The sequence below is a fragment of the Leucoraja erinacea genome, chromosome 27, assembly GCF_028641065.1.
Source record: "Leucoraja erinacea ecotype New England chromosome 27, Leri_hhj_1, whole genome shotgun sequence".
NCBI lineage: Eukaryota > Metazoa > Chordata > Chondrichthyes > Rajiformes > Rajidae > Leucoraja > Leucoraja erinaceus.
In genome coordinates, this window is record NC_073403.1 from 16,261,175 (window position 1) to 16,282,173 (window position 20,999).

The 20,999-nt window shown below is 44.2% G+C and overlaps 1 protein-coding gene across 1 annotated transcript in view; it reads left to right on the plus strand.

Moving 5' to 3' along the window:
- Window positions 1-20,206, plus strand: part of rnd2 (Rho family GTPase 2) — a 75,430-nt gene extending 55,224 nt beyond the window's left edge. Inside the window, exons 4-5 of the mRNA XM_055657179.1 lie at window positions 15,160-15,294; window positions 18,036-20,206. Coding sequence (XP_055513154.1) covers window positions 15,160-15,294; window positions 18,036-18,284 — 384 coding nt within the window. The 3' untranslated portion in view covers window positions 18,285-20,206. The remainder of the gene's footprint in view (window positions 1-15,159; window positions 15,295-18,035) is intronic.
- The last annotated feature ends 793 nt before the right edge of the window (window positions 20,207-20,999 follow it).

Below are 20,999 nucleotides of genomic sequence, written 5' to 3' on the forward strand. Positions count from 1 at the left end.
GTAGAAGGGGGAGTCCAAGAGGAGAGGGGTCGGTGGAGATGGGAGAAGGGGTCATCATTGGGTGGTTTGGACTCTTTCCACTTATTTCCCCTTATTTTTATCCTTTTTTATTCAGGAATGAAATGGATTATTGCAGGGCATTAGTAGGAAATAGTCAGGTACAGAAATGAGCTCTAGCACCCTGATACTACACTTGTCTTCTGCCACTCACTGGGGAAGTTGTCGGCAGAAGCACATTCCCTGTACTAATACCCCAGAGTGGTCTCGAGGCAGTGCCAGTTAGAACATATGTGGAATTAACACATCTGGTGGCAGTAACACATCATCCAATTTGGGACAAGAATGAGGCAAGAGAGTCAAGAGTCATCAAAGGTATCAAAGGTATTTTATTGGTCACATTCACATACACCGAGATGTAGTGAAGTGAAATGCTGTTTGCCATTTTGCAGCACACAAAAAAAGAATACAGACATAACACCAATGAGAGTCTTAAACACAAAGAACATCCCCCCACAATGGCTCCCACCATGAGGGAAGGCACAAAGTCCAGTCCCAAACCCCAGTTCACCCATAGTCGGGCCTATTGAGGCCTCCACAGTTGCCTCTACGGAGGCCCGATGTTCCTGGCTGTTCTCGCCGGGTGATGTTGCTCCAGCGTCGGGAGAGTCCTCACAGTGGCTTGGGAACCCTGGAATGGCCGCCTCCGTACTGGAGGCCGCGGCTTCCGAAGCCGACAAGGCCGCGCCGGTTGGAGCTCCACAACTGGCGATCTTGTCGCAAGATCCCAGGCTCCCGGTGTAAAGTTCGGCGCCGCCGCCCGCAGCTGGCCGCTCCGCAGTCCCGCAGCTCTGCGATGTTGTTCCCGGCGGTCTCAGTTCACCGGAATTCCAGCGCGGCGACCCAGGCAAGGCATCGCCCGCTCCACAATAGCGCTCCAGCGCTGTGTCGCCGAAGCCGAGGTTCTGGGTGGTCTGCGACAGGAAACGCCGCTCCAGGCCCGCCGGTAGGCCGTGAGGACGGGTCGAAGCTGCAGCCCGGAGAAAAGCTGCCTCTCTGACCAGGTAGGGACCCTGAAAGGCAGTTTCCTCCTTCCCCCCCCCCACCCCCCACACAAAAAAGTCTAGACCTCCAAACAAAACACTTTAACTAACTAAAACTAAAAATAAAACGGTGAAAAGACAGACAACTGCTGGCAGGGCAGCCGTGCACAGGACAGCGCCCCCTGATCGTTCAGGTCCACCTCCGATTTTCCAAGCCACTGGTGGTCTATTTCATCCGGTCAAAATTCCCTGCTCTTCCCCCCCAGGAAGTCCCGCCGAAAATGTGACCCCTATTCCGAGTGAGGTGGACAATCTCGACTTCTTCAGGAGTTCAGCGGTCGATCGGAGGGTTGAATTTGCCCCCCTGTGGCCGGGGCTTTGGAACTCCAGCCCATCCAGAGCCGGCAGGTCCATTCCCATAGCTGCCTTCTGTGGCCCACTTTGTGGGATGGTATCTCGGCCCCCCATGGCCAGGATGTCTCTTGGTCCAGCAAAACAGATAATCCAGAAAGGCTCTGGAACCAAGGGTGCTGGAAAATTGGTGGCCGACCTGTATGTGCAGACATTGGAGCAATTCAGTTTTTTTGTTGCAGCAGTAGAACATGCCCGTAATCTCAATACATGCACTTAATAAATAAACAATGAAAAAAATCAATACATTCACAATACAACTACAAACAACAGCCATTATTAGAGTAACCGAGATGTTCCAGAGGAGATCATAGTTGCTGAGGTTGGTGCTGTGTTTGCGTTTAAAAGGTTGTTGAGAAGAAGGTGTCCTTGAACCTTTCAGTCACAGTTTTCAGGCTCCTGTACCTTCTTCCCGATGGTAGAAGTGAGATGAGAGCATGGACAGGGTGATTGGGGTCTTTGATATTGGATACCTTTTTGAGGCAGCGGCTACTCTAGCCCCCTTCAATGGTGGGGGAGCCGGTGCCTGTGATGGACCAGGCAACGTCTACCAATTGCTGTAAGCTCCTTTGGTGGGGGGGGGGGGGGGGGGGGGGGGGGGGGGGGGGGGGGGGGGGGCAGGCTAATATCAAGTAACTTGTAAAATCCAGTTGCAAGGAAAAATATATTGGAGAAATTCTCAGGGCTAAAGGCAGACATATCATCAGGAGTCGATTAGTTTCCACCTAAGGGTTTTAGGGGAAATGCTGCAGAGATGGTGGATCCATTGGTGAAATTTTTCAAAACACACTGAGTTTCAAGGGTGTACCAGAGATTAGGAAACAGCCAGTGTGACCCCTTCACTCAAAAATGTCTGCGGTCAGCAATGAGATGGGTTGGGCGATCGTGTCTTTACTCTTAGTTCATAGGGAGGACTGTTCAATATTGGATAATAGAGGGAAAGAAGCTGTTCCTGGATCTGGATGTACGTGCTTTAAAGCTTTAATATCTTCTACCCAATGGGAGAGGGAGAGGGGGGGGGGGGGGGAAGGGGGACTCAGTGAGATATACTGTCGTGGTTTTTATATTTCAGAACATTTTAAAAAGCTACCGTTTGTATATGAGGAAATACAATGGCAAGTCCTGGATGCAAATTGTGCCAAATTCTGCCTTTCAATAATGTGGACATGGGAATCTCTGGCCTATTGGCACAGTTACTCCTGCCAGCTGAATCCTCCTTTTTACCCAATCTCTCTCTGTACTGTTTTACAAAAAATGGTGGTGATACTAGGCATCAAACAACGAGTATTCAGATCAGCGATGCATGTATCAAACATGAGTGAATGTAACTCCCTTGTGATGGGCATTTTAGGATTAATAGTTTGACAATGCAGTAGACTCACTGACACAATCAACATCTGAGAGCACTTTCCTTCTTTATGAGATCGTCTCATTATCCCGTGTCTCTCTGTTTTTTATGAGATTCATTTTTCCCCGAAGATTATCCTGCTCTTTAGTAGGATTTTGATAGCACTGTAAAATTGCACCGTGTTAGCATTTGATGCTCTTCCAAGCTGAATAAAACGAATGTAAAACAGCAGTAAATGACACAGCACTGGCAGCATTTGTGAACACTGTAGAAAGTGGACATTGGATTTTTAAAAATTATATTTTAAAACAAATCTATCGGTTCGGAGTTATTAGAACAGTAAGACTGTATAACATTTGCTAGAAAACCCACCAAAGTCAAATTAATTCCGATTACATGGCCTGGAGATGCTTCTAATTTGGGTTAAGCTGCATTGTGCACCTGGGATTCAGCGGGGAGAAAAAGAATGGACATTTATCTCATGACTTTGTAAGGCTCGGAAAACAAACAGTTTGAGGGGAGGAAAATTGGTCTAATGTGGCCCCAAATGAGTATGAAGTGAGCCTACACCTTGAGTTTGAAGAAGGGCCCTGAACTTAAATATCGCAGACACAAGGAACTCCAGATACTGGTTTACAAAAAAAAGACCCAAAGTGCTGGAGTAATTTAGTGTGTCAGGCAGCAGCACAGGAGAACATTAATAGGTGATGTTTCTGGTCGGGATCCATCTTCAGACTGAATTGTGATGGTGGGGGGGAGGAGGTTGTGAAAGCTGGCAGATAGGAGGGCTAGGACAAAGCCAGGTAAATGGTGATAGATAGATACAGGGAAGGAGGTTGGATAGGCAGACGGTTGGACAAAGGCCAGAGATGAAACGGCAAAAGGTGTGAGATAAGGATGGAAGAGATTTAAATTGTGGAGCCAGAGAAAGGAATATAGGCAGAGGGAGTGAGGGAAGAGGAGAAATGGGTAAGAGTCCAGGTGGGGTACAACAGGCAGTGAAAAAGATAATGGCATGTTGGCCTTCTTAATGAGAGGAGTTGAGTATAGGAGCAAAGAGGTCCTTCTGCAGTTGTACAGGGCCATGGTGAGTCCCACACCTGGAGTATTGTGTGCATTTTTGGTCTCCTAATTTGAGGAAGGACATTCTTGCTATTGAGGGAGTTCACAGGGTTAATTCCCGCGATGGCGGAACTGTCATATTATGAAAGAATGGGGCGACTGGGCTTGTATTCACTGGAATTTAGAAGGATGAGAGGGAATCTTATTGAAACCATATAAAATTATTAAGGGATTGGACACGTTAGATGTAGGAAAAATGTCCCCGATGTTGGGGGAGTCCAGAACCAGGGGCCACGGTTTAAGAATAAAAGGTAGGCCATTTAGAACTGAGATGAAGAACAACTTTTTCACCCAGAGAGTTGTAAGTTTGTGGAATTCTCTGCCTCAGAAGACAGTGGAGGCCGATTCAGAATAGAATAACCTTTAATAATCCTTTACAGGAAATTACAGTGCCACAACAGCTTCAAAACAGACATAACACCACACATTTCAACAGATATCTTCAATACATAATAAGTTAAAATTTTTGTGCATTATAAAACCTTATAGCAGCTGGTATACAAGACTTCCTATGCGATTCACTGAATGCATTTAAAAGAGAATTAGATCGAGCTCTTCGGGCTAGCCGAATCAGGGGGTATGGGGAGAAGGCAGGAACAGGGTACTGATTGTGGATGATCAGCCATGATCGCATTGAATGGTGGTGTTGGCTCGAAGGGCCAAATGGCCTACACCTGCACCTATTGTCTATGTATCTATGGAACAAAAGAGGAATGTTCCTAGATTACTTACCTAAAATTGGATAATTCACTGTTCATACCTTTAGGTTGTAAGCTACCTAAGGAAAATATGAGGTGCTGTTTCTCCGGTCACTGATGCTGCCTGACCTGCTGAGTTCCTCCAGCACTTTGTGTGTTTTGCTCAAGATTCCAGCATCTGCAGATCCTTGTCTCCTGAGCCTATACCTTAAACTGGAAGAAGGCATGTCCTGTGTGGCTATTCTTCTATGCAATCTCTCGAAGACTGTACGTTCCTCTCTACCCAGTATGCTATCTAAATTGGCACATGAACAGATGGGCATATAACAACATTGAACATAGAACTGTACAGTGCAGGAACCGGGTCTGTCATTTGTGAAACATAAAAACATAGAAAACAGGTGCAGGAGTTGGACATTCGGCCCTTCAAGCCAAAACCGCCATTCAATATGATCGTGGCTGATCATCCCAAAATCAGTAACTCGTTCCTGCTTTTTCCCCATATCCCCATATAAAAAATACGACGATGATATTTTACCAATTTAGTTCCTGCACCTACCTCTTGACACTAATGATGAGTTGCATTATGGAGACATTTGGAAAGTGCGTACTTTCACTGCTGGGAATGTGTGAGTTGGGGAGGACAAGGAGACGGTGTTCGTTTGAGTGGGCAATGTCAAATCTGTCATCGATCCAGCAAATAAACCAAGCTACCTCCTCAGCTCCCTTTTGAAAATGGTGCCAGTGTTTATGGAGAGCTTCCATTGTAAATGCCAGCTGCTCTGATGGTCAGCATGGTCTTGATTTGAAAGGGCTTTTGCTGCTATTGAAATTGATGAGAAAAGAAGTCTTGGCAGTTGCTGCATGTATCGCCGCGATGTTAGCACCAGCATACTAAACCTGAACATCACCATTTCTTGCTGCAGTAGTTCTAATTAAATGTTGCTTTTAAAATTCAGCGCAGAACTAATAGACAGTATTAAATTCGCTAAAGTGGTACGAATGTAAAGTTGCTCTAAAGCTAATCAACTATTACATTTTACACAATTTAAACTGACTGCAATGGAGTTTAAGGAGAATATATTCTGTTGGTTGGACAGGACACACATTAGTTCTGATCTCAGATCTGACGACGGCAACTAGCTAGTTAGACATCTCGACAGAAGTTTCAGTAAAACTCCACGGACCTGCAAATCTGACCATGCCCGAATACCATCTGGTGCACCAGATGAAGTCTCCTATGTGCCCTTTCCACCCACCAGAGCTCCAGTTCCCTTGAATTAAAACTGAAAATGCTGGAAATACTCAGCAGGTTCGGCAGCCTCTGCGGAAAAGGGAACTGAGCTAGTGTTTCAGGTCGAAGACCCTTCAGTCCCGACCCGAAATATCGTCCATCCATGTTACCCAAAAATGCTGCCTGACCTGCTGATTTACTCTGGCATTTTGTCTTCTTCACTTCCCTTGCTCTCCACCCACTGAGGCTCCAGTTCCCATTCATTAGAAAAATTGTTTTAATACAGTGAAACATTTCCAGACAAAAGTAAATTAAAGGTGTGTAGAAAATAACTGCAAATACTGGTATACACCATAGATAGACACAAAGTGCTAGAGTAACTTAGTGGGTCAGGCAGCATCATTGGAGAAAAAGGGTGGTTGACGTTTCAGGTCAGGATGTGTTGTGGTATTAATATGGACAACTTCCAGTGGCCTGACTTTAATATGGACACCATCCAGTGGTTTGGAAAATCTGCTAATCCAGCACCACCAAGTTCCCTTATACTATGCTGTATCTAGCGATTTATCATGTATTTGAGAAGGAGAAGGGGTTGGAGTGGGTGAGCAGGAACACCAGAGATGTCCAGCTACCCCAAATACAAAATGTTCCTGTTTTCACATCACAAGTAGATGACTTTAAACCCAGTGTCCACCAGCTTTGAGCAGATTGCTGGTGCTTTCCTACATTGGTCGAACTAACATTATAGTCACTGGGTGAGCAATGGAAAGGCAACAGGCATGCACATCTGTACAGTGGTAAGGTGCTCCCTCTGGAAGCAGAGGATGGACAGCCTTAACTGTCTTTAATTCCCTCAGTAAATCTACCCCCCTCTATCTTTGTAACCTCCTCCAAGTCTACAACACACTGAGATCTCTACACTTCCAATTGCAGTGCTTTTTGCATTCCCCCACGAGTGACCCTATTTTGGTTCCCACATTTGGAATTCTGTCCTTTAAACTCTTTGTTTCGCTAATTTACTTTCTTCCTTGATGCTACTCCTTAAAACCTAAACCTTTAAGTTGTTGAATGTCCGTCATAATTGTTTATATCTGGGTCGCTATCACAGTTTTGTTTGCTAATGTGAAGCTCTGTGGGATGGTTTGGTGTATAAGGATGTCATGTAAATGTAAGTTCAGCATGGTGGCACAGCTGTCGAGTTGCTGCCTTATGCCCCTGCCCCACTTAGGAAACCTGAACGGAAACCTCTGGAGACTTTGCGCCCCACCCAAGGTTTCCGTGCGGTTCCCGGAGGCTCCCATAGGTTTTTGTCAGTCTCCCTACCTGCTTCCATTAGCTGCAACCTCCGGCAACCACCTGCAACCTCCGGGAACCGCACGGAAACTTTGGGTGGGGCGCAAAGTCTCCAGAGGTTTCCGTTCGGGTTTCCTAAGTGGGACAGGGGCATTACATCGCCAGAGACCCGGGTTCCATCCTGACTACGGGTGCTATCTATACGGAGTTTGTACGTTCGCTCCATGACTTGCATGAGGTTTTTTCTGGTTTCCTCCCACACTCCAAAGACATAAAGGTTTGTGGGTTAATTGGCTTGGTATAATTGTAAATTCTCCCTAGTGTACGTAGGATAGTGTATGTGTGCGGGGCTCGCTGGTCGGTACGGACTCAGTGGGCCGAAGGGTCTGTTTCCGCACTGTATCTCCAAACTGAACTAAGTTGTTGTGAATCCATGTATGTTTCTTGGACTAACTAGCAGGCAGCTGACTAGAAGGACAACATGATCTACCAGGGGAAAGAAGAAATATGCATGCTACATTAGTCCTCTAGTCAGCTGCAGGAATGTTAGTGCTCCAAATGATCAGGCAGATCAGATCAGCCATAATGGGAAAATACTTAATGGATCGGGTCTATTGCAATAAACGCAAAGCATCTATCACACCACGGACAGGCTTTGCCTGCTCTGAAATGGATCCTTGATGTGCAATGTAATGTCGGCATGCAGGCTGCTCAACCTTCCTCGTCCACAAAATGTCTCCCGCTCCCAGTGTATAAATGGCTGGGTATCTTCAGTAACACAGGCTTCCCTTTCAATCTCTTCCAGTCTCACAGCGAAGCAACAAGAACAAACTTTTGTTTTCCATTTTGTCCAGTTTTCACTCCTGACATCTAAAACCAATTGCAATGACTGGCTGTTGTTCAATGAAGAGCCAAGAAACTGCTGATGATGGAATCTTGAGTAACATGCAAAGTTCTGGATGAACTCAGGAGGTCAGGCAATATTGACAAGGGAAAGGGAGAAAAGACTTTCCATTCTTCCACTAGTTTTAGTAGGGAGCACTAACGATTCCTGTAGTTGATTGTAGTACTAATGTCACGGGGGTGTTTCTGCCCTTCCGTGGTACATCATCTTGTTCATCAGTCCGATGAAGGGTCATGACCCGAAACGTCACCTGTCCATTCCCTCCACAAATGCTGCCCGACTCACTGAGTTCCTGCAGCATATTCTTGTTGCAAAATGAATGATATCTGCAGATCTTTGTCATATGGATTTTGCTTTACACAACATGAAGTTCACTAAACTTCAGCAGTAGTTATTGATCATTTATTGGTTTCAGCTCATTGCAGTAAATCTACCATAGAAGTCACCAAGTATCCCTGACACCTCCTTGCGTTTGTGCCAAAACCTAACTCAGGAAGGATAATATGGGCTCACTTCGAACAATATTTTTCATTCTAAATCCAGTGTATCTCTTACAGATTTTGCATATCCCTATAAGGCTCAGCAGAGGCAATACAAAAACATGGGCTTAATCTGTTGCTTAGGCAACTGTGAGTGAAGCTTAGTTTGTTTCAGTGTGTGGCCAGCGAGTTGCTGTTCCCATGGCCGGGTGGCTTTGCTGGTGTCTCCCGAGATATGGTTAGATTAGAAGCTTTGTCTTTGTGAGGGCACAGGGAACAGGTGGAAAATGAGCAGTGGGTCAGTGTGGGGAGGAGTGTGGTGGGCATTTGTTTTCTCTGCTGGGTTGTTGGTATCTGTAAATTACCTTCCCCTCTGTGTTCATCTCCTTTAACAGCTGGTGTTACTTTCTGGATTTAGCCCGAGCTCTGTTTATCTCTAATGAGGCCGCCACTCCGCTTACATGTGCGGTAAAACCTACCGGCAGCAGACAATGGGCGGATCTGTTCTCCACAGCCCTAAATCACCTTAGTTCAACCTCTGGCTGCAGCTAAATGAGCCCTGTCCCACCTGACACCAGTGAGCATCCGAACTGTATGTGGACTGAACATTGACATTTGACCTGGGTTTTCAGCACAACTGTGAACGGTCCTCTTAACTATTTCTCCTAAAGTTAAATGTGCTGCAGGCGGTTTCTCCAGCTCACTTCGGTACAAACTGTCTCCTGTTCCGACGGGATCTCCACTGAGTTCTCATCACTTCAGAGTTTCTTTTTTTTAATTCCACAATTGACAACCAAAGAAATGTGTCAGCGAAAGACTGCTTCCTGATTGATCAGTCCTTTTGTCTTTTCATGCCTTCAAATTAGTCTTTTACCAAGGATCCACAGTGTGAAAGAATTCTCAACCACTTGAGGGTTTAGGGTCAATGCCTCTGCAGAGGCTCATTCAACAAGTGAGAGAGAGGTTTTAAATCCCATTCAAGATCAAGATAGCAGCGGTGCCCCACGGCTCCCAATACCCACGTTCAATCTTGGCTTCCGTGACACTCCCAGTAACTACATGAGTTTCCTTTAAGTGTTCCAGTTTCTTCCAGCATCTCACAGACGTGCTAGTGGTTTAATTAGAGAACCAAGGCGCTACAGATGCTAGAACCTTGAGGAAAAAAAATCATGAGTGATAATTTTTTTACACAAATGATGGTGTGTGCATGGAACAAGCTGCTGGAGAAGGTCATTGAGGCAGGTACTATTGAAGCGTTTAAGAAACCTTTAGACAAGTACATGGATAGGATAGGTTTAGAGAGATATGGGCCAAATGCAGATAGGTGGGACTAGTGTTGATGGGACATGATGGTCAGTGTGGTCAAGTTGGGCTGAAGGGCCTGTTTCCACATTGTATGATTCTATCTGTAGATGTCCAGCGTAATGTGCAAATCCCCATGTTACTGCCAATAGTGCCCCTTTTCCTTCATAGGCCATGTGGTTGCTTTTCGAATGCAATCAATCCAACCTCAGGTGCATGTTTACTGAAATGACCATGAGAAGCTTCTTCTACTGACCAGTGAGATATATTCACTTGCTGGCCTCTTGCCCCTGTGCTGTTCCCTAGCAGCAAGCATCTACCACCCGTTCCCACTGGAAGTCTAGCTTGCAGATGATCAGAGGCCCAGCTCCAACCCGGGCGCACTGAATGCCAACTCGTTGTTTAAAATATATGTTTTTTTCGTTTATTTGACATTCTCAAACATCCTAAACCACTCGGGAAATATAAACAAATATTAAAACATTTTAAGTTTCTTTTTGTGAAAACAAAAAAAAAAACATGTAGCTTTTCAACGCAAATCCAAAGGGAATTCACTACTCATTACTGTTCTGCAGACAGCTGTTTTCCCATGGATTTAAATGAGCTACAGAACTTGTACCAGGGCTAACCAGGCATGGGAACAGTGGGAAGGTTTCCCAGTCTAAGCTGGAGTTGGCTGGAGTTAAATGCTGGAACTCAGCCTGTGTCCTGGAACCATAGAAATAGACAGCACAGATACAAGTCCAACTCATCATGCCAACCATCAACTACTCATTTACACCCTTCACATTCCCATTAACTTCCCCCAAATTCTATCGCACACCTACACAGAAGGGGCCACTCACAGTGGCCAATTAACCTATCGAATCCACATGTCTTTGAGACATGGGAGGAAACTGGAGAACCCAAGACAAACCTTCGGTTCTTCTTAATATTTGTGTGATTCAAGACATTACCACCATATGCTATACATTTTGCCTCCCTCACTTTAAAGTTATGCCCTCGAGTCTTTGACATTTCCATCCTATGAGAAAGGTTGTGACTGTCTACCCTATCTAAGCCTCTCATAATTTTATATACTTCCATCAGGTCTCCCCTCGACCTCCAACACAGTGGCACAGTTGCGCAGTGGTATAGTTGCTGCCTCACAGCTCCAGAGATCTGGGTTCAATCCTGACTATGGGTGCTGTCTGTGTGGAGTTTGTTTGTTCTCCCTGTGACCACGTGGGTTTTCTCTGGGTGCTCTGGTTTCCACCCACATTCCAAAAAGGTGCAGGTTTAGTAAGTTAATTGGCTTTTGTAAATTGTCCCTAGTGTGTAAGATAGAACTAGTGTACCGGTGATTGATGGTCAACGTGGACTCGGTGGGGATGCAGGGCCTGTTTCCACGTTATATCGCTAAACTAAACCAGCACACCAGAGAAAATGATTCAACGTTTATCCAAGATCTTCTTATAGCTAATACCCTCTGATCTAGGTAGCCTGATAAACCTTGAATTCTGAATTCTAAATTTGAATTCAATTTCAAGTTCAAGTGAGTTTATTGTCATGTGTCCCTGATAGGACAATGAAATTATTGCTTTGCTTCAGCACAACAGAACATAGTAGACATTGACTACAAAACACATGAAGAAATAAACTGATAAAGTGCAAATAACAGATAATGGGTTATTAATGTTCAGAGTTTTGTCCGAGCCAGGTTTAATAGCCTGATAGGCTGTGGGGAAGTAGCTATTCCTGAGCCTGGTCGTTGCAGTCTTCAGGCTCTTGTACCTTCTACCTGAAGGTAGCAGGGAGATGAGTGTGTGGCCAGGATGGTGTGGGTCTTTGATGATACTGCCAGCCTTTATGAGGCAGCGACTGCGATAAATCCCCTCGATGGAAGGAAAGTCAGAGCCGATGATGGACTGGGCAGTGTTTACTACTTTTTGTAGTCTCTTACTCTCCAGGGCGCTCAAGTTGCCGAACCAAGCCACGATGCAACCGGTCAGCATGCTCTCAACTGTGCACCTGTAGAAGTTAGAAACATAAAAACATAGAAATTAGGTGCAAGAGTAGGCCATTCGGCCCTTCGAGCCTGCACCGCCATTCAATATGATCATGGCTGATCATCCAACTCAGTATCCCGTACCTGCCTTCTCTCCATACCCCCTGATCCCCTTAGCCACAAGGGCCACATCTAACTCCCTCTTAAATATAGCCAATGAACTGGCCTCAACTACCCTCTCTGGCAGAGAGTTCCAGAGATTCACCACTCTCTGTGTGAAAAAAGTTCTTCTCATCTCGGTTTTAAAGGATTTCCCCCTTATCCTTAAGCTGTGACCCCTTGTCCTGGACTTCCCCAACATCGGGAACAACCTTCCTGCATTTAGCCTGTCCAACCCCTTAAGAATTTTGTAAGTTAGAGAGAGTCTTCCTTGACAAACCGACTCTCCGTAATCTTCTCAGGAAGTAGAGGCGCTGATGTGCTTCTGATCTGTCACTGGCAGTCATTCCAAAGCTTTATGTAGTCGACAGATAACCAGTTGATGTCGTAACTATTAGTCCTGTTGGAATAAATCAAATTATGAGCTTTAATCATGTGGGATTCTGGACGTTCAATGAAAGGTGTAAATTAATGACCCAAATGAGAGGCTGGCAACAGTGGGTGAGATAAGCAAAATGTCAGACTCTGAATACAAAAGCGCACATTATAAACTTTCTCACAGATTCTATAGTTAGATTAAAGATGCGTTTAGATAGGCACATGGAGTTATGGGGAGTGGAGGGATAGGGAGCCCCTGTTGCTGAATATTCACAAGGAGAATATTTAGATTTCCGCTACTTTAGTGGTGTGTTTTTTTTTAAAAACAAGTCCACAATCGTGTTCCTGTAAGTTGGAATAGGTTGAAGCTGCGGACAGGGGCTTTCAGTCGGTGAAAGGTGGCAATGCTGTTGGCTTTAACAGTCTATTCTTTTTGTGTGCGGGAACATGCATCAGGGCAAGGTCTAATGAACTCCTGATCCAGCAATGGTTCAGTGAAATGACATCCTGCTGGAATGTGTCCAAAGGCGAAAGCATTAGGGAGGAATAGTTGCTGACGAGGAGTGCGTGGAGGAGGTCGGGATCCCACTGACAACTAATCGACCCTGCCATCGGTGATCCGTGACCCATCTTTGACAAATTCCTGCCTCAAATGCCCCCTCTCTGCGGGGGCTGCCGTTACTCTAATCCCTTTGCAACTTCTTGAACTGTCAACACTTGTGGGAACCACCAGCAGGAAAACTGAGGGCCTGGATCATTACACAGGTCATGGTTCACTGAACAAGGGCTCCTTTGGGGCCACGCAGTGCCGTCTACAGTTCATGGAGCGAGAAAGTAGACTTACAGAAAATGGGAAGGGCATCTTCATTAGCAGCCAGGGAGTTGATGCATCTTCAGCCTTCTGTGAAGTGGAACAAAGGCTAATTACATGAAATAATATTTCACGACCTACAAGGCAAAAAAGGCATTATCGCTTGTTAATTTTGTCAGAGAGTAAGATTATTTTCACAACACGAATGCTCTTCTGTATTGTACGCAGTCTCGAATGTAATCATGTATTGTCTTTCCGCTGACTGGCTAGCACGCAACAAAGGCTTTTCACTAAACCTTGGTACACGTGACAATAAACTAACTTAAACCCAACTCTGTTCTACTTTCTAAACAAAGCTTTGAAGGAAATCTTATTGTATTTAATTAATGGTGTCCAGAGAGTAGGAGACACTGCCCGGTCCATCACAGGTACTGACCAACCTACCCTTGAAGTGAAAAAGGCACCCAATATCATCAAAACGCATACCATCCTGGTCACCCTCTTGTCTCATTGCTACCATCGGGAAGAAGCTACAGGAGCCTGAAAACCATGACCTTCAGGTTCAATAACAGCTTCTCCCCAGTAACCATTTGGCTCTTGAATACTGCACACACCAGCCATTAGAAGACACAAAGTGCTGGAGTAACTCAGCAGGTCAGGCAACATCTCAGAAGAAGATGAATTACATAGAACACTTACCACAACCTCAGCAAATATGATCTTCTATGGACTTTGTTTTTGGTTGCACTAGGACTTCAGTTTTGCACTATTATGGTTTGGTTATCTAGCATGACTGGCTATTATATTATTAATTATCATATATTTATCAGTGTATTATTGCATTAGATGGTTTGTTAAACTGCAGCAAGCAAGACAGAACTTGCCTCAACTATCTCCTCCGGCAGCTCGTTCCATACACCTACCACCTTTGGTGTAAAAAAAGGTTACCCCTCAGGTTCCTAATAAATCTTTTCCCCTTCACCTCAAACCTATATCCTCTGGTTATCGATTCCCCTACTTTGGGCAAGAGACTCCGTGTATTTACCTGATCTATTCCTCTCATGATTTTGTACACCTCAATGACCACCCCTCACTTCCAGTCCTAAATGTCTTTCTTTTCCTGTAATTTTTAACAAATGATCACTTTAGAATAAAGTTATTTTTAAAAGAATCAGCATTTCTTAAAAACCCAATGGATCGTTGGTTTAAAAGCAAAGTGCCAGAGGAAGCTGTTGGGTCGGACAGCATCTGTGGAGGGAAAGAACAGACAACGTTTTGGGATCGCGAACCTTCTTCAATCCTTAATTGTTTTTAATCCATGCGGGCTCTGACCAGCAGTGTATAGGTCCTTTAAAACAATTTTGAAACATATCCATGCTAACTGAACTAGACAATGAAACAACTTAATCTGGTCTTGAGACTCCATATAAACACAAGCAACAGATGATTTAAATGATGAAATCTATTTTCCAATTAGTGATTACGCCGCATAATCAAAGTCAAGAGGTTTGGGACATCACAACTTGACCTTGAATGTGTGACCCCTTCTCATAACATTCCTTCAAAACAGTACATTTCATAACTATTAAGATTCACTAAATAACTATTGGAGCATAACTATTGGAACTGCAGATGCTGGAATCTTGAGTAAAACACAGGAAGTGCTGGAGGAACTTGGCGGGTCCGGCGATATCTGTGGAGATGCTCAATCTCTGAGTTACTCCAGAACTTTGTATTTTATTGCCAAGCCAATGGATATATTTATGGTGGAGATTGACAGATTCTTGATTAGTACGTGCTTCAGGGGTTTATGGGGGGAAGGCCACGTTGAATTGGGTTGAGAGGGAGAGATAGATCAGCCATGGAGGAGTAGACTTGATCGGCTGAATGGCATAATTCTGCTCCTAGAACCTATGCACTCGTCGAAGGTTTGTTGTTTCATTGCACCTCAAATGATCTGTTGCTCATTTTGCTGCTTTCTTTTTCCTTTCAGTGGCAAAGTGAGACCCAGGAGTTCTGTCCCAGTGCCAAAGTGTTGGTTGTCGGGTGTAAGATTGACATGAGGACAGACCTGAATGTCCTGAGAGAACTCTCGAAGCTGAGACTTATCCCAGTTACGCACGAACAGGTATGTGTGTATATTGTAATACAGAAGGAGGCCATTTGGCCCATTGGTTCCATGCTGGCAATCCTATCAGTTCCATTTACCCGTATTTACCTGCCACCTATTCCCTACCACATGCCCATCATCTCTCCGTGGGTTCTTTTATTGCTTACCTAGAGTAGTCAATTAACATACCGCCACTTCTTTGGGATGTGGGAAGGAAACGGGAATACTGGGCAGAAATGTGATCCCAGGAAGAATGTGGGAACTCCACACAGTTTGCAGCCAAAGTCAGCATTGAGCCCAGCTCCACTGTTTTGTAGACTTCCTGCAAAGTATTTAAAACCACTCAATTCCACAGTTGAGGGAAACACATGCACTATCTGAAAGCTGAGACTTGAAGCTAATCCGTAATGGGCAGGCGTTTCAGTTGGTGCTTATGAATTATTTTCTTTACAAAGAACTCATGGCCGCCTGGTCGCTGGAGTTGCTTTGTCGATGGTGCGGAGCTGCTGAAGATGAAATGCTTCAGGTGGCTTGAAGTGCTGCACATATTCTGGCTATGTCCCTGCTGCCTTCATTAATCATCAAACCACAATGACATGGCTGGCTTCACAATCCCTGGAGATCGCCTCACACACCAATGAACGGCAGTCTTTCACTCTCTGCACCGCCCGCACCTCGCCCCTTCCACCGAGTAGGTTTGTCGGATGAAGTGCTCGCTGCTCCGAAGTGCTTTACCTCGGCTTTGGTTTAACAAAATAGCTCTGAGATTCACCGTCCGAATCGCAAGTGGATATGGGGAGAGGGCAGGAACTGGGATTGGGGATGATCAGCCATGATCACATTGAATGGCGGTGCTGGCTCGAAGGGCCAAATGGCCTACTCCTGCACCTATTGTCTATTGCCTATTGTTAGGGAATGATGCCGGAAGGCCTTCTGTGTAGGAAGGCAGTGAAGGAATGGTGCTGCTGGCTCGAAGGCCCGAATGGCCTACTCCTGCACTTATTGTCTATTATCTATTGTCTATTAGGTTAGATTAGGCGATTACAATAATTTCTGTCAAAGCTTTAAATAATCGTGGGTGTCAGCAAGATGGAAGGAATAGTTGACCCACGTTTTTCGATTAGTTTCACTTCCTTGACCCATACAGATGCTGGAATGAGGGCAATTTAGTTTTACTCTGAATGACAGTGAAAGATGTTATTTTTGACATCAGCACTATCAATAAAAGATGAACTGTTCTGATTTCATGATGGCAATTTTATTGAATGCCAAACATCTAGTTCCTGGAGAATAGATGTATTATCCACTTTAATAGCTGTCATTTTGAAAGTACCAAACAACGTATAATGGTTTCTCTCTCTGGAATTCATTAGGTATGTCTTTTATTACATTTCTTCACATCTCTTTGTTTCCTTGTAAAGCTTCACAAAATAGCACGGCTTAAAAACATTGTGACTAAAGAACTGGTTCTGTCATGTTGAACAATTAATAAAGCATGTGGTTGTATTACATTCCAACTACTGAACTGGTGCAGCTGCAACAGTACCTGATAGTCCACAGGTGGCTGTTTGTCTTTAATTATGCTCCTGTTGTTACACCGGGTACCAAATCTCTTGGCACAAAGGCTCGGCCTCATTTATACACCAGGCTGCTTTTTCGCAACTTAATTTTCCGATTAAAGTCTCTTCCACCTTTGCAGATCAGTACAAAATTAAATAGAAACATAGAAACATAGAAAAAAGGTGCAGGAGTAGGCCATTCGGCCCTTCGAGCCCGCACCACCATTCAATATGATCATGGCTGATCATCCTACTCAGTATCCTGTACCTGCCTTCTCTCCATTCCCCCTGATCCCTTTAGCCACAAGGGCCACATCTAACTCCCTCTTAAATATAGCCAATGAACTGGCCTCAACTACCTTCTGTGGCAGAGAGTTCCAGAGATTCACCACTCTCTGTGTGAAAAACATTGTTCTCATCTCGGTCCTAAAGGATTTCTCCTTTATCCTTAAACTGTGACCCCTTGTCCTGGACAAGGGGTCACAGTTTAGCTGTTGCTTTAAATATCATGAAGTTGATTTAAAAGGATTCAAACATTAATACAATGTAACATGCGTGGAATAAATAGAACTTCAATGTAGTCCATTGAAGAGCTGTTATTTCTACGTTTAAACACTAATTAGTTTCATTTTATCGTGAGAGCATCCTTTTCGAATGCAGCCTTTGAGAAGCGACCCAGTCATATCTGAGAGGTGATGTTTAGCTGTCTTTAATGAGGTTTTCAATCTAACGAAGCCCTCCTCTCTCCTCCTCAAAGCTCCCTCAACACCCAAGCATAGAATTACCCTCACCCATTCATAGCCAGGAGGCTCCTTAATGATACGCATGTTTGCAGGGAGGTTTCTCCTAAAAGTGGGAAGACCGAGAGGCAGATCGGAGGGAATAGCTCCATTTGACTTTATCTGAAATTTCACATTATGACATTAATACATATTTTTCAAAGAAACCGTACAAAATTAATCGTTCCAAAAGCAGCACTTTAAAGGCAGCAAAACTGAGCCTTACTTTGGCTATTTTGACATGCTTTTGAATGAATCCTGCTTGGGCGATGTTTCATGCTGTGCTCAAATTACTTGTATTGGACAACATAATGGATGAAGGTTAATTAAATGTGAAGCACACATTTCATGCTTTTCTTTATGCCGTGAAGGATAACGTTCTGACTTTTATCCCCCTTGCCTCCTCCCTCTCTTTCTCCAGGGCAGCACAGTGGCTCGGCAGATCGGAGCGACGGCCTATGTGGAGTGTTCATCTAAAGCCTCTGAGAACAGTGTCCGCGATGTATTCCATGTTACTACCCTGGCCTCTGTAAATAAGATGCAAAAAAATCTGAAGCGCAGTAATTCCAAGCGGGGATTAAAGAGGGTATCGCAGATGCCAGCAAGGACAGACTTACTGGAAGATACGGAGATCAGAAAGGACCGTGCCAAAAGCTGCGCAGTAATGTGAAGAACTGTCACAGATTTATTTGTATTTATTCTGCATTTTGTACAGTAACTGACACAGAAGCAACAGGGTTGTTGCCAAGTCCAAGGTCGGTATTCAAGGCTTCTCCTGGAGTCTAGGCCTCAAAATCTGGCCATTTTTCTTTTCGGAATCCCCAGAGCCGTTGTTTATTTATGAGGCTTTCAGATTGACTGTTGCTGTGTTGGCTGCTTGTGAAAAGGAACTAATGAAGAGGAAGATTAACCAAGTGTTTGAATGTTTGTGAAGTTGTGTTGCTAAGGGAGGTGTGGGCTGTTTGTATTGAGAATTGGATTACTCCAGAGACTGTAGGAAAGACTGGTGGCAGTGATAATTTTGGTGTTGTGAAGTAAAAATGTGTGACAGTCACTTTGGATATTGCCTTTTAAAACCAACTCTATTTACGACTCTAACAAATGTACATCAAATATAATATCCCCATTCTTTCATGACCTTCAAAAATTTTAACATTGCACCAGTGTTTGCACTAAACCTTCATAGACTCTTATAGGGAATGTTGTGCACATTTTCAATTCTTATTAACTTGGAGACTTTGCATTCCCCATCATTACAAAGAAGTTGCATAAAGAATTAGAATTCATTTTTCTTGTCAAACTGTGCCTTCATCACCTGATATTGGAGGACTTGCTGCTGATCTTGTTACCTGACCTCCAGAGCCACATAGAAATGATCAAATGCTGGGATCCAGTTTCCAGTGTTTCACATTGTGAAGCTGAAAAGCTCGTGATCCTGATCTCCGGTGCCCTCTGTTTGGAGTTGACCGCATGGATTTCATCCAGGTACTCCGGTTTCCTCCCACATCCCAAAGACGTGCGGATTTGCAGGTTAATTGCCGTCTGTAAAATTATCCCTAATGAGCAAGGAGTGGATGAGAAAATGGGATAACATAGAACTAGCGGTCGATGGTCGGTGTGGACTCAGTGGACCAAAGCGTTTGTTTCTACGCAGTATCTCTAAACTCCAAACTAACACCTGTATGTGCAGAAAGGATGCTGTAGTATTGTGAGGCTTGAAACTGCTTCTGAAATTCAATCCCATTGACTTCAAAGGAACTGAATTTTGAAGTTGGTGCCTGACACACACACACACATCACATCACACTTTTACCATATCAAAAAAACTGTGCTTTTTTGTGTGACGGTATGCGAGACGGTAACTTTTCTAAAAAGTTAAACGTTATTATTTGGTTTTCCACCCACGTGCCATGAGAATTTATTGATCATATGTGCCGGCACCTCTACGTATACAGAAAAAAAATTACTGTCCACATCAAAGAATTAATTTAATCTCCATGCAAAAATGTTGATGTGTGTAAATGAACACACTTTCCAAATGGAACGAGAGGAGGACAGATTTTTCTGCTGTTGTTGAATCCCACCAAAATCTTCACTGGTTAAGCCGTCTACTGGAAAGTATAAGTTTCCAATATAACATGCATGGTTTAAATGGGATGAGTTTAACGCTGTCGTTGAATGGGTCATCTCTTTGTACAATCTTTACCGAGTCTCCCCAATTTACTGAAGCAATTGGTTGGATTTTATATCAGCAACCAGTTTTTGTGACTGGCCGTTTTGAAGACTGTTCCCAGTTCACTATTTGTCAGAAATAGTTAATGAGCAATTCCTAGTTAGATCCATTACATTTTGATAACTCGCCTTAGGGCACTTTGTAATTCCACGGCAACTGAAGGGAAAATCAAAGTTGACTTTACAGATAACCTGAGCTTCCCTTGCTATGAAAAATTCATTGCCTTATAAATCTCATCATCTTGGTCGTAAACCAGAGAAGCAAGGTATTGTTACAATGCAATAGCGGGTCTTGTTACGAGAATGTGGCTTTACATAAACTCATCTTCATACATTTTCAATAAAATAACAATTGAGAAATTCTGGCATTTTGTTTTTGTAACAAGTATCTGGAGTTATGAATCGCTTTTATCACATCCGATTTGACAATTCATGGTGGTGCTACCTTGGCTTGGGAAATGGGACCAGAAATGGATATGCTAACAATGCCAGATCTTGGTGCATGATCCAAGATGGTAAGTGTTGCTGGGTTAACAAAGCAAGGAGCTTCACATTTGCTTTTGGTTCCCACCTTCATACATAACCTTCACAAAATGTTGTCACAAGGAGTTGCGGATGTGGAATCTTGAGTAAAGCACAAAGTGTTGGAGTGACTCAGAGGGTCTGGCAGCACCTGTGGAGGGAGTGGATAGGCGACGTTTCAGTTCATGATCCTTCTTCAGACTGATTGCAATAATGGGGAGAAAGATGGGAAGAGATTGGGGTGGGACAAAGCCTGGTAATTAATTGATAGATAGGCACAGGTGAGGGGGGGGTTACATTGGCAGATGAGTGGACAAGGCCCAGAGATGAAAAGTAAACATAAGGAGAGAAGAACAGTGAAATATAAACCCGAAGGCAGGGATACAGATGGAAAGGGATGGTTTTGGGGGCAAAGAAGGGTGGGATAGTTGGAGAAACGTGTGTGGGTGTCTACCCATTCCTTCCACAGATGCTGCCTGACCTGTTGAGCTACTCCACCACTTTGTGTTTTACTTGGCAATGTTGTTCGTTCCACAAAAGAAAAGAAAGGAGGAAACGCAAATGCCACCCAACCCTAGTACACCCAGTAAGTCATTTTTCAGCTCACATGACGTTCAGATGTCACTCCCAA